This window comes from Euleptes europaea, chromosome 2 (genome assembly GCF_029931775.1).
Source record: "Euleptes europaea isolate rEulEur1 chromosome 2, rEulEur1.hap1, whole genome shotgun sequence".
NCBI classification, from domain to species: domain Eukaryota; kingdom Metazoa; phylum Chordata; class Lepidosauria; order Squamata; family Sphaerodactylidae; genus Euleptes; species Euleptes europaea.
In genome coordinates this window covers 107,548,471-107,562,922 of record NC_079313.1, presented here as the reverse complement: position 1 = coordinate 107,562,922, position 14,452 = coordinate 107,548,471, and the positions used below count along the sequence as shown (strand labels likewise).

The 14,452-nt window shown below is 41.6% G+C and overlaps 1 protein-coding gene across 3 annotated transcripts in view; it reads right to left on the bottom strand.

The window, feature by feature from the left end:
• Nucleotides 1-11,256: 11,256 nt before the first annotated feature.
• TP53INP2 (tumor protein p53 inducible nuclear protein 2) overlaps nucleotides 11,257-14,452 on the bottom strand; it is a 48,240-nt gene continuing 45,044 nt past the window's right edge. The window contains exons 3-4 of one of the 3 annotated variants that reach the window (XM_056845552.1): nucleotides 13,734-14,079; nucleotides 11,257-11,680 (exon numbers count right to left, since the gene is read on the bottom strand). In XM_056845552.1, coding sequence (XP_056701530.1) covers nucleotides 11,431-11,680; nucleotides 13,734-14,079 — 596 coding nt within the window. In that variant the 3' untranslated portion in view covers nucleotides 11,257-11,430. The remainder of the gene's footprint in view (nucleotides 11,681-13,733; nucleotides 14,080-14,452) is intronic. The other 2 variants (XM_056845553.1, XM_056845554.1) reach the window with 2 other exon arrangements.

Genomic DNA, 14,452 nt, shown 5'->3' with positions numbered 1-14,452 from the left:
TTATCCATATCCTTTCCATATGCCCTGCAAATATGTTCACAGGTCCACTGTCAACTACCCTGTTGAAACCAGGGGAGACTGTCTGCATTTTTTTTGCTTATGTCACTCCTATAACAAAAAACCATAATGTTGTCTTGCATATTAGGAATTCCTGGCTATTCAGTATGGTTTTGTTGGAATTGAGGCAAACGTCAATATAAACTGCAAGTGACCAACCTTTCACTGTCACAGTTCATGTCTGTTGAATAGTTTGTGTAGCTGTAGAAATAGATGTAGCTTGTCATATCACAGTGCTGAAGGGTTTTGAAAGCTGCACCTGTTGAACTTCTCTCACCTACACAACTATTAAAGGTACAGGAGAACTACTGTTGAAAAGCAGATAATTCATAGTATAAGTCTTTCCCACATTGAGATTTTTATCCTGGAAAAATAACTTACAAAGTAGTCACTGGAATAAAAAATGTAATAGATGAAGTGGCCTTGCTAATATACATACATACATACAGCTGTACCTGGAAAGTATTTGCCAAATCAAGCCCTTGGTGTCTTCTTTGAAAATCTTAGTTTTAAATATTTAAATCATACATACATTTGTAGAATTCAATTTCCAGTCACCTTTGCATAGTAGGACATTTTAACTATGGTTGCCTATGTCAAGTTTTCCTGTTGGTTTCGTGTGTATGTTTTCCTGCTTGATAATAGTATGCCAAATCATGCAAAAAAAGGGGTGAAAGGCACATACACAAGTCAATATAGCATGAAGAGGTATTCAGGATGCAAATAATAGGAGCAGGAACAAGAGGGCTGGCATATAAGGAGATATCGTTAACACTCAATGGCTACTTAATGGGTAAGGTTAGGGTATAATATAAAAGGCTATTATTACTAGGGATGGTGTAGTGTAAGTTATTTTTTCCTATCATAGGAAAAACAATAGGGAAAGAAGAGAAAATTTGGGTTCATTTCAGTGGGGTTTGGAGCAGGAAAGAGGAATTTTAACAGCAAATATCTAAGGGCACCTCTGGGCACTGGACCCCTTCAAGCCTCTAACCCCCCCGCCCTATCAGCCCTGACCCTGCATCTGATTTATGCAATCTCTCCCCCTACCCTCCTTCCAAAGGGTGAAGTCCTTGGCCACAGTAACCTGTTGGCAAGGATATTTCCTCAAAGTACAAGATAATAAAGTGCCATTTGAATTAATCTGTGAGGCATCCAGTGCCATCTGCATTGCAGAATATGGACAGGGAAGAATGTTTTCTTGCGACTTGGATACAAATGTGGATCTTTGGCTGTCCACTGAACCATGACTGCATACAACTATATCTTCTTCAGAGCTAAGGTATGAAATCTTACTGGACCCAAGCCCTACTTACAGCGAGAACTGTTTCATTATGCAGTCAGCACTGATTGGGGGCTTCTGTTACAGCAGATAAATCCCACTGACCCCATTTCATGGGGCTCCTCCCTTAAAAGAGCGATATTGAAATAAATGGCATCCGTGCAAGAGTGGAAATCTTGTCTCAGTATGTTTTTAAATGGAGAAATCCCAATTGAACTCTTGTCTCCTGATCCCTCAATGGACTTTGTGGACCAGATCAGGCTTTTGCAATGCACAGTAAATCTGAATATTGGTATCCAGTAGATGTTGTGCATCCTGGTTGTGTGTTTCCATCCACACTGCAGTATGCAACTAGTCTCTATTGATGTGATTGGGGATGCAGATCCCCATGCAAGACTAGCTGTAATCTAATGCTAGCAGCACACAGATAGAGCTGGACCACAGCGAATGTATTGTATTTAACAGCTATGATTCCTGATCCTAAGACTTCTACTAGCAGCATGTGCTTACATTTGGGTATAGCAACATTACTGACAAGACACAGCATATACTGGCATTGCGGGGGCATTTTATGTATCTGCTGGGCGTGTTAGAAATTTTTCTTGGAAAATTAGTTCCTAGAAGCTACTCACCTAGAAGCCCTGTCTATGATTTAGAGACAAAGGGTGAAAACGCGTGGTCACTTTATTCAGCCAGGATCTAACGCAGTTTGGCGAAAACGCATGCGTTCGATCCTGGCTGAATTCTGGCTGAAACAGGGAATAAAGGAGGCTAAAGCGACCCTGCGTTTTTGCCCAAAGCCTCTCTGTCTTGACTGGCCTTGCAATAGAGAGATAACTTTAAAAACGGAAAGATGAGAGATGCAAAATTATCAGGGTAGCTAGGCCTTTTTAACAGAACACACAATATGAGGATAACCGAGGTTTAAAATGAAGGCCTAGATAGTGTAAAATCTTTTTTAAAAACCCATTATTTAAAAAATAGTAAAGGCCAATATACAATGCCTGTGGTTAATGAAGAAGGGAATCTTAAAAAACAACCAGAAAACAACCCACCAGAAATACAACCCACCAGAAAAAAACACTGGAGTACTCCAGCAAATTATTGATCATGTGGAGTGATGGCCTGTCCATTTTACTCCTCTGCCTTTACCTTGTGCATTTGTTTCTGTCCAGCTGATGAGCTGAAATGGCTAAGAGCACAATCCACTTGTGTGCAAAGAAATGAATGGGAGTTGTTCTTCAAGTAATCAAAATAATGGTTTCTAGCCACCTGTCCTTGCTTTTAACTCCTGCAAGGCCGGGCTAAAAATAGCTACATGCTATTGGTTTGTTGCCAGAAAGAACATAATATTTAACTTTTGGCAGGAATTTAGGAACTGCCCCAAAAAAAGAAGAAAGGAGGCAGAGTAGAGTAGTCCATTCAGCATCCAGCTGCAATTTACCAAAACTTGAAATGGAAAGGATAAAACAAATTGGTGCATAATCAAAGCCAATGCTTATATGACATGGTTGAAGGAGGCTTTTCCTAATCAGAAAGCTGCTTAGGGATTCTGTGACAAGACTGGTAAGGGAGGAAAGAGAAGGCCTTCATTTCCAGATTCCCGCAGATTCCTGATTCTAGATGCATTCTAGAGCTCCGTTTTCATGACTGAATAAAATTCCTCTCTGGTGCTTCAATGTGAACTACAAACTTCCTATGGAATGCACTCAAAATCTTCTGCAACATTCAAGGGGTTCCACAGCAAATGGATCATTGTGGGAGGGGTTTTCTGAGGTGTAACATTTGAACTTCACTGATCTCTACAACATCTCACAGGCATCAACGACAAATTTATCTATAATACGGTTTCAATTTAATTATCCTGCTGCTGAAACAATTGCCTCATGCTGAAGTTACCCTTAACGAATACCCTCAGTTCTACCGTTAGATGATGACTAGCTTTCCCACCCAGCTTTTGTTCCTAATAACGTGTAAACCTAGACAAATGGATGGATCTCCTTTCAAATGAACCCAAAACAGACGTGGCTGAAATGCCATCTTTTCCTGTAGTATATGCAGTGGTCTTTACAGCTCTGTCCTAAGCATGCTTACTCAGAAATTAAGTCTTTTTAATGGGGTTACTTTAGTGTGCGCAGACTTGTACCTTAAGTTTCTCTTTTTATTGCTCTGGCAGGAAGAAGCTAACTATACACAATTCTGGAGACAAAAACCACTTAAAAGTGACTAAGGAAATAAATACCTATCTTATACTTTCTCTAACTGCTCCCTCCCCACTTAAAAAATACAAATGACTAATGAAATGGCTACTAAACAGACTGAATACATTTCAAAGCACCCTCCTCTATTTCAACCCTCCTCTATGGCAAACACTCCAGGATATTTCCCACCAGGGAGGTTCTACCTTGCTTCCATTGAAATCAATGTCGGGCAAGAAACAGCCACATTTTTTGTGGTCAGTGATAAGACTCTGCCATGGTTTTCTCTAGAACACAGGCCTTGCCTATTTTGCTTTTTCAGTACCCCTCCAAACACTGGGGGTGCTTTCGTGAAAATATTGCTTAAATATATTTATGTATATCTATATACAGGCATGTCTGCTAATGGCAATTACAAAAGAACAGACCTAAAAGACAAAAAGTGAGCTACAAATTGCCATTTCTCACTCTTCCAACTTGTTATCCACAGAAGTGGTGTGGGTGTGCCCTAGCGTGGTCATGCCACTACAAAAAGAGGCGCTATCCCACAGACTGGTGTTAATGCTGTTACACAGCCAAGCCAGGGGCAATCAAGTCCTTTCCCCGGGACTAAAAGGCATTAGCTAGTCAAACAGGATTGTTAAGTTACTTTCAAAACAAGTTAAAAAAAAAAACACACACCACAGTTCTACTAAGTTCGTAATTTTTTTAGGACATGCAGATTAGTATCAATAGACTCATACACAAAACAACATCCAAATCAAACATTTCCGAAACATGTACCTTTAAGGTAGCCACGTACTTTGTTTTGTCCCTGAGTCTGTGCTGCAATTTTTCCATATACAACTTTTTCAAGACTTAGATTTCAGCCTATCCTTTTAAGGTTGTCATTTCGACACTCTCCCAACCATTCGTTCAGAACATTGCACAGCTAACCAATTTACAATTGCTGAATTTAAAAAAAAGTTTACATCTTCTCTGTGTTGTATCATATTTACAGATGTGCATACACACACATACACACACAGAAAGAAATTATTATTTTTAAGCACCAACTTAACATAGGAGGATCCTGTAGTGATGCTCTTGAACACCCTTGGTTCAGACTGAACATTGAATAGAATTACTTGGATGGGAACATGTGATGGCTTTCCTGTATTAGTAGAAGTAGCAAAACAACAGAGCCATTTTACACATCATGCTTGAAATTACAAAGTTGACGAGATGAGATTGATAATACTTTGTCATTGGATGTTTGGGATTTGTTCTGCAAACAGGGAGGTTTTGTGTTTACATGAAGAGAGGGCAATCCTGTGAAACTTCCATTCATAGCACACTACTATAAGGTAAAAAGAGGACTTTATCCTGAATTTACAAGGGGGAAGCTGAGACACAAGGCCATCTGAGAATCATAGCTTGAATTTGTATTTTTGGAATTCAACCACCACATACACCTGTTTTCCCTTGCAGGGTCTTGTACTGTTCAAACAGTTCAAGAATCCAGCTGTTTTTTTTTTTGTTTTTTTTTGCACTATTGGACGTTTTCCCTCTAACGTTTAACTGGTGATGGATTAAGCCTTAGATGAGAGAGGATAAAAAAGGAAAAGCATGAGTAATTCATTTATATAGATTTCTGTAATGAAAGCAGCAAATCTGGAAACAATGATGTCACATAAACAACCCTCCTCCAAATTGTTTGCTTTTTTAGGAAGCTTTGCTGCCTTGTAGCACTTTGCTTCACCTGCATCATGTATGTAAGTACTGCTTTCTAGACCGGACCAAAGGTCCCTCAGTCTACACCAGTGATCCCCACTGTAGTGCCAGTGAGCACCAAGATTCTCCTCGATGTGTTTCCTGACAGCCACTTCCCCCTTCTCCAAAGCAACGAACCCCTTCTTGCTTTCTTCCATCTCACTGGAGGAGGTGCTTCAGAAGAGCCACCTTTGTGTCTACAACAGTGGTTCCCAACCTTTTTTTGACCAGGGACCACTAGGACTTTTTTGTTCGGTGCAGGGACAAGGTTCAAAATAAAATTTTTGAGAATTTGAAAATAAACTTTAATCATAACTGTTAGTTAAACATTAAACTTAGAATAATATTTGAATATATATTTTTATAATAGAGAACTTTTAATTGAAAATATTGATTTATTATGGGTTTATAACTTTGTTTCGCGGACCTTAATTTAGTTCTCGCGGACCCCTGGGGGTCCACGGACCCCTGGTTGGGAACCAGTGGTCTACAAGGAGCACTCATTTGGAAACAGTTGCCTCTATCATGGGATAATGCTTAGTTTGGAAACTCTTAACATTTTGTGACTGGCTGAAGCCCCACCCCCTAGCAGCCATTTTGTGGTGATGTCCTCTACATGCTTTCAACTTTTCAAATGTACCCATAAGACTGGGGGCTCCTGGTCGAGGTCAACGCTTTGTCTCTAACAGTAGCAAGGCAGATCTCTCAGGAAGATCACAGGTAGGGCATAAATAAGTCCTATCATCTTTCTCCCCCCACCCCCGGACATTTAGCAACTAAAGGTACATGATCTGTGTGTACCACATCACCCTTTCTACACATATTAAAAGCAGGTCTATGGGTTTCTCTTTAATGGTCTGGTTTGAGATGATTTTTGTGAATCAAGCCACTATGGCATATCTGTTTCCTGATGATGATCTCCTGCTAGGCTTCACTTCATACAGTGAAGGAATTAAGGGGCCTTCAGCCCTCATGGTGAAGCAAACACTATTACATGCGGAGCCTTTTGGAATGAAAGATGGTAACCTGCTTTAGGACTGTACCATGTCCCTTCCACTCACCAGTTCAGAAGCTCACTAGTTTGAACCAGCTCTTAGTTATCATGCAACTTACTGAAGCATGTTTCATAGTGTAATCAAAGACACAGTGCTCATCTTAGTAGGGCTGAAGCCCCATAGAATATCATTTTAGTTGGAGAGAAATATCACATGAATTTCTGTGTACTCTAGGTAAAGGTAGTTCCTTGCACAAGCGTCGGGTCATTACTGACCCATGGGGTGACGTCACATCACGACGTTTACTAGGCAGATTTTGTTTATGAGGTGGTTTGCCAGTGTCTTCCCCAGTCATCTTCCCTTTACCCCCAGCAAACTGGGTACTCATTTGACCGACCTCGGAAGGATGGAAGGCTGACTCAACCTTGAGCCGGCTACCTGAAACCAACCTCCGTCGGGATCGAACTCAGGTCATGATCAGAGCTTTGACTGCAGTGCTCCAGCTTACTACTCTGCACCACGGGGCTCCTTGTGTATTCTAGAGGAGGATTACATCATTGGGGGGGCTGCCTAACACTGTGCCGCTGAATTCACTTAGAAATAATAGTAGAGGGTAACAACAAAGTTAAACAGAAGCCCAGTGGCATTTTAAAGAAGTTCTTAGGGAAAAAAATAGAGAGAGGAATGAAGTGACCTCATCCAGGCAGTTCCTTTGGAGACATGGGAAGGCTTGCATTCTGCAGACAGTGCTCAAGGAGAGAAGGAAGACCTAAGTCTGCTATCTACAGCCCATGTTCATTCCCACACAAATTTTCACATCCCCCCCACACCCTTTTTGCCTCACAAAGTTCATTTACAAGTTAAGATTCACTGGCAATAACAGAGAGCTGAAACTGTCACACTTAATTTGTAAATCTGAATTAGAATCTGCGTGAGAGCATTTTAAAAGGTTTTCTCTCCTTATAGCAGCATCCTGAAGTATCTTCTCCAAAAATCCCAGCTTTACAGTGATAGAAGACTGCGACTTCTATAGGCAAAAGCCTCATCATAATGAGAAGTTCCCTCCCAAAAGTATCTAACAAATCACACCAGAAATCACTAACATCTCTTTCTTCCCATGCAGTTATTTTCTGGGATTTAAGACCAGAGAAATGGGATTCAAAAATGGCCATGGGGTAGGGGGATGGGAAGTCAAAACACAAGGCTTTTCGTCAGACTTGAATATTAACGTTTACAGACTGATCAAAAGATGAAATCCATCAAATTCAAAATTCAGTTCCTGAAAATATGAACATTTGAATGAGAATGTTCCCTTTTAATTTGTTTCAGCTCTTAAAATATTGTTTTAATGAGCTCTTCTAGAGAAACCAAATAGGCAAAAGGATATAAAAAAGTTCACCAAAGAGAAAGGTTAATCTCCGGTCTTAATCCAATGTAAGTAAAACCAATGCATTCTATGAACACTGCCACGCTTGCAATGATTCAAATTAATTCCTGCCATCTGCACTGCTTTTCCTGTAAGCCACAGGAGAAGTAAAAGATGTAATCAGTAAATGCAATCGTGCCAGTCACAGTTTGAGGTCAACTTGCCCTCGAACCAAGATTAAACCAATTGCATTTGTCAATCACGTCTTCTGGATCTCATATGTCAGCACTCAGCATCCTGGGAAAGTGGTTGGGTTAGCTCATATTTGAGTGCTAGTCTGGTGTTATCTTCAAGAAACAAAGAACCAGGATTCTGACTCTCAGCTGCAGCTCCTGGCGATAATATGGAACTGGCGCCAAATTAGAGACTTGGGACGCCAGCAACTGAGGTTCTTCCTTTAAGGGTGGGAGAGCAAATGTGTTTCAAAAGCATATTGTGACAACATCAAGGTCTACTACTAAAAGTAACAATCCCACTAAGAATTTCCAAGCCTTTGGATTTACCTAAAGTAGCTCTTTGGATCCACCCATTAGTGGGGAAACACTGATTCTAATAAGTATTTTATTTTAGAAAACCAACCCAAATTGAGATAGCTAGGAAGTTAAATGCAGAAGATCACAACAGACAATGAATTAGAACAGAGAAATATTTATCACAGTCCTATTAAAGCCTATAATTTGGGGAACTGCTATACCACCTGTATCGTAGCAGGCAATTTTTTTTACATGCCAACTTGCCTTTTCAGGCTTGGTATATAAATATGGTCAAACCAAAGATATTTCTTCCATGTTAAAAAAAAAAGCTTTTCTTTTTTATCACTCCCAAACTGAGCTTCAAGAGGGAATTTACAGGCTTAGTCCAAAAAGTAAATTCGGTTTAACATTGTCATTACAAATGTACAATTCCCACTTAAATCAAATGGTTGTTATGAGGTTTCATAGCAAAGGACAGCATGAAGGGAATTATAGAAAATAGTGGAAACTCAGATTTCATCCATATTCGGCATCTGCTCAAGAGTTCTCAAATGTGAGCATTCAGGTTACCTTGATTGGAGGGAGAAGGTAATTACAAAGAAACACTTAAAGAACTTATGTGGAAAACAATTTGCTCTTCCCTTCCCCTTTTTCATACCGGTGTTTCACACAGGATTGTTTTTATTTGAGTAACGACTTTGCCTAGTAGAATTGCTATGAAACCAGGTAAATCCTGAAATGATTTTATCTGAGGAGACACCTTCCAGGCTACAAAACAAACGTTCTCGGTCCTATATGCAGCCTAGAAATTCTAGAGTCGTAAAAGTTTCTTTCAAAATGCAGGCACACATACTGCTCCCACCATCCTCTAACGTCTAGACCTCCACATCATTGACTTGCAACTTTGCAACAGTTTCAAATCTCTCCTTCCTTCCTTCCTTCCTTCCTTCCTTCCTTCCTTCCTTCCTTCCTTCCTTCCTTCCTTCCTTCCTTCCTTCCTTCCTTCCTACTATCTGCCTTCTACCCTTTTCTTAAGCACCCCCGGCCTCCCTCACCATCTTTCAGTTTCACATCCACCACTACTATCTCCAACATACTTTTATCACCTTGATAAATATGTGTCTTATCTCTGCTGAGGTCATCGACATGAGCACAAATGCCAAAGTAAGATAACATGAACAATTCCAATGGTGGTGGGATGTAAAGTGTTATATGTGATGCTTTACTACTGAATTTAGTGTTAGGACATGATCCAGCCAAAATAAAAATCTTATTGAAACCAATGGGAAAAACTGAGGCCTTTTATGCAGGGACATCTCCCCGCGGTCACCCCCACTAACTTGCTTCGGGGTTTCCTTTTGATTATGCATGCCTTATCTGCCTGTCAGAGGTTGCCTTGCTCTCCCTATGCGTTTTGCCCACATTTTCCAGATTCTGGCTAAAGCAGCATCTGGAAAACACAGGCAAAATGTGCGGGAAGAGCGAGGTGACCTCTGACGGGCAGAAAAGGCACGCATAATCAAAGGAAGCCCCGAAGCAGTCGGTGGGGGTGACCGTAGGGAAACATCCCTGTATAGAAGTCCTGAATCACATGTTTAATGGTTTCCCATTGAAAGCTACGGCAGCTGGCTTGGCAAGATCATGCCCACTCAGCATTAAAAACAAAGGGCTTTGGGGTTTTTTAAAACTTCTTTTTTGAAATTTCTTTTCATTTTACTTGTAGCCCTTTCCCTCTTTCAGTGTGAGAAAACCTTTTCATTAGATGTGACTTCCCTAAACAACCTCATGGCAAATATATGAAAAAAATGGGAATATCTAGTTTTAATCTTATTTTTGTTTTTCCTTCTTTCCTTGTTTCACTTTTCTGTTTACAAATGTCCATGATAATTTCACCAGGATTTTCCCCACATCCTTCTTAAAAGTATCAGATATTCCAATTGTGTTCATTCGGCAAACATAGGATAAAACACTCGACCATTTATGTTTTCTGCAAGAGGGTGGATCCAATTGATGATACTGCAAGAAAACCTATGATGACCCTGAAATTAATCCGATTGAAGAGCCACTTGCATGCATTTTGGAAAGGTCATGTGTGATTAAGGACTGCACTAAAACAAGCATAACCCTTTCCATAATTGTGAACTCCCAAAGAACCCATTAACTGCTGCTGATAATTGCAGCTACGCTATATGGAAAGGTTCTCTTGTACATCACATGACACTTCGGAACAGAAAACTCAGGTATAATCCCACTTCCATTGAAGTCCAAGGCAAAACTCCCATGGCTTTCCGTGGAGCTGTCTTGCGCCCCTATATAATTAAGGATGTGCCAAATTTTTCACGCCTAGCAACCACATCAACATAGTGAAAGGAACAAATATACCATTCATACTCTACAATTCGTATTTATAAGGAGTGGAAGTCAGTCACAAGATACACTTTTGTTACTTATTAAATTTGGACCTATTAGTCTAAGTTATCGTTTTGTGTTCCAGTTTGCACAAGAACCTGGTATCTCCATTTGTGACATCACAGTCTGTTTTCACTGCGAAGAGTGTGATGTCATAAAGAAAGGCACTGATGTCACAGGCTCCCTGGTGCAACAACAAGGGACAAAATAAATTGACAGGGCACGCTGGCCCCCCTATAAATCATTGTTTCTTGGTTTAGTTAAAAAAACAAAATGTGATATATTCACTGGAAGCACCAAATTAGTCTAACACTGGTAACCACTACAAGAGCCAGTGTATGAATTCATGCTACCTAGGAACCAAGGAATATACCCACCCAAAGAGAATTTTTTCCCTTTTGGTAATCAACATAACATTATACATTTCTTCAACACTTTTTTTTTTTTTTAAAAACCCATAGCTTGGGGTTTCAAAATAGACCTGAAGCCTTGTTACTTAGTGGGACATGCTGGGCTTCTTGCACTTTCCACTCCAGATCCAAATCCACATTCATGGAAGTATGGAGGAGAGTGAGGGAGAATAAAACCGCAAAAGGGAAGGAAGTCATAGATCAGAAAATGTATTTTTTGTCGAAAAGCCCAAGAAAAGCCTGGGAAAGAACTATAATTGAATGGTGCCAACTCAGGAGAACGTAGGAGGCTCTCTCGCAGGGGGACGGGTTTATTTCAGAAAATGGACGAAGACGACCCTCTTGGCTGAAGAAAGCATTGTGAAAAAAACTGGCAAAGCTGAGAATTAAAAGGATAATGCCCCATGGTGTAGACTTCCTGAAGTAGCTTAGTAGTTGTACTGGCGCTGGCATGGTTGGTAGACAAAGCTGCCTTGGTGTTTGGCCCTGCGTGGGCGGCACTCTCTGGTGCGGTTCTGCCGCTGCATGACTTTCTGGCTGAGCTTGTGCTTCTCCACCAGCTGCTTTGCCCGCTGAATCCGACGCACTTGGTTGACTTTCTCCAAGATGGCAGCCGTGGTGGCAAGAGAGTTGGAGTGGTGGGGAGCATGGCGTTGTAAATGGCGTTCAGGTACCTCGCTGCACAAAAAGAGCAACATGATACTCAGGGTCATTTAAGGACAAGACACACTGAGAGGACATACAATGTTTTGTGTTCCCAACAATGGCCTTGTTCACAGAAACCTTTTAAAGCATTGTCTATAGATTTAGTGGGGGAAACACGAATTATTGTGCCCACTGACATACCTGTAACATCATAAATGATACGGTTGCATGGACCGACAATTCATGCAATTTCTTTCTTCCCTTTCTGGAGGAGGAAGAATTGCACAAATTGCCCATGTGTTTTTGTTTGTTATCTAAGACATTTATACCCTGCCTTATCTCCACAACAAATAAATCACAATCATATCCATAAAAGTTAAACAGCACAATACACAGTTGCTTGCCATGAAAAGGACATCAATAACCCTTCATGTATCGTCATTAAAAAAGCCCACTGAGATAGGGGTGTTTTACAACACCTTCTGAAAGCCATTGATGAAGGCATCTTCCTCACCTCTTCTGGAAGACTATTCTAGAGGGCTATGAATGAGCAGGCCTGAGATCAGGACAAAGACTTCTTCAACTATGACTAGGTATGGTAGGAACATAGGAGTGTCCATGCTTCCCCATCTTGTTTTCAGAGGTAAGTGGATGAACTGGGCCAGAGAATATCAGAAAGGCTTCTATATTCCAATATCTCAAAGAAGAGCATCTTCAGCCATTTTCTGGCTGCTTCTCTACATATATGTTAAAAGGAAAAAATTAACATTCTAGCTATGGTTATGAGTAGGGTTGCCACCCTCCAGGTGGTAGCTCGAGATCTCCCACTATTACAACTGATCTCCAGGAAACAGAGATCAGTTCTCTTGGAGAAAATGGCCACTTTGGCAATTGGACTCTATGGCAATGAAGTCCCTCCCCCTTCCAAACCCTGCTCTCCTCAGGCTTCACCCCCAAAATCTCCAGGTATTTCCCAACCTGGAGCTGCCAACTCGAGTTATGAGACTCACAACAGCGCTCTTCTGAGAGCCATGATGTATTACAGAAACCCTATATAGGCACTCCTGAGCAGGAATGAACATTCAATCAGCATATGGGCCACAACACTTGGTGATTATACACGAAGAAGAAACGAGCAGCTGCAGTTTCCCAGCGGATGTAAATATAGCAGTTATACAATTTTTTGTTGCTGCTGCTGGAAACATGAGATCCTTCCTCTAACTCCTGCAAATGCATCCACTGTAATTGTGAGTTTTGTATGAATTGTAACAGTACAAGTGTTAATGGGCATCTAATAAATACAGGACCCCTGTCACTACTGCAAACTGACACAACTTCACCTCCACAATTCTCACAACCATTCTAGTCCTGGTTGACCTGGGTGGCCCAGGCTAGTCAGATCGCAGGTAGAGGTAGGCAATGGAAAATCACCTCTGAACATCTGTTGCCTTGAAAACCCTACAGGGTCACCATACATCTCCTGCAACTTGACAACACTTTCTACCACTACCATTCCAGTCCCGTGTGGGTTTTCTCTGCAAAAATGTACTATCTGTGACAGGAATACTTTAGGAGTGAAAGAGGGTCTTCTAATGTTGATGAGGCTAGATCCTGCCTTGTTCAGTTATTCTCTCCTTCCAGTTCCCTACTGGCAATCCTCCCCTTTGTCCTTACTGGCACCTTATGCAAACACAATGACAAGTGAAGCCAGGAAGGATTTGTGTGTGTGTGTGTGTGTTTGGATGTAAATGCATAGTATATGTACAAACTCTCAGGAACTCAAATAGGATAATCAAATTATATTCAGCAACTCTTCTGGGTATGGGGTTGAGAGGGAGGTGTGTGTGTGTTAAGTGCCGCCAAGTAGCTTCCAACTCATGGCGACCCTATGAATCAATGCCCTCCAAAACGTCCTATCTTTGACAGCCTTGCTCAGGTCTTGCACATTGATGGCTGTGACTTCCTTTATTGAGTCAATCCATCTCTTGTTGGGTCTCCCTCTTTTCCTGTTGCCCTCAGAGGGAGGTATTTATCGGCAGAGTATTTGGACAATTACGCTGAACTCTCCACAGAGTTTTGAACTTACCTCTCATGGATATGCTCCTCAGGACCCTCACTCTCCACAACGATGCTGCTGCTGGTGACGTACACAGACATACTGGGATGTTCGATCAGGAGGTCTTCCATCGGGTTGCTCTCCATGTTGACAGGGTCAGGACCTTCTGCAGTAAAACAGGGGGGAGGGGTAACAAACCAACTCTCGTCCATCAAGCAGGGGTCAGGCTGAGAGGGCATGGACCTGCTGACACAGTCACTGAGGGAGTGGGGCGAAGACGTGGTAGGTGGAGGGGACCCACGGCGGCAAGGAGAAGGGCAAACGGAATCCTTCTCACCTACCCGCCGCTCTTTGCTAGAGGCTGAAGCGTAACTATCTAATGAGAGACGACAGGAGTCCCCACCCGCACAAAATGGGAGCAGCCAGAACAGAAAACAAAAAATCAAAACAAAAAGAGGCGCCATAGTTCACAGCCATGCAAAGGGTGTGCGAGGCAATGCGGGATGCGGGAAATATTAAAAGAAAAGTGGCACACGCATTCAGTATACAATGGATGGGAAGGAAGGGGTGAGGGAGGGAGAAGAGAAAGGGGGCATTATTAGTATAAACGACACCCCAAAAGGCATTATTATACTTCATCCCAAAACCTTCCCTGAAGAGTCAGGGATGGCCTAAGATGGTTTGCCACCCAAAGCAGCTACACCTTGCAATAGCCAACGAAGGAGCCTTGGGATTGTTTGCCAGTGCAG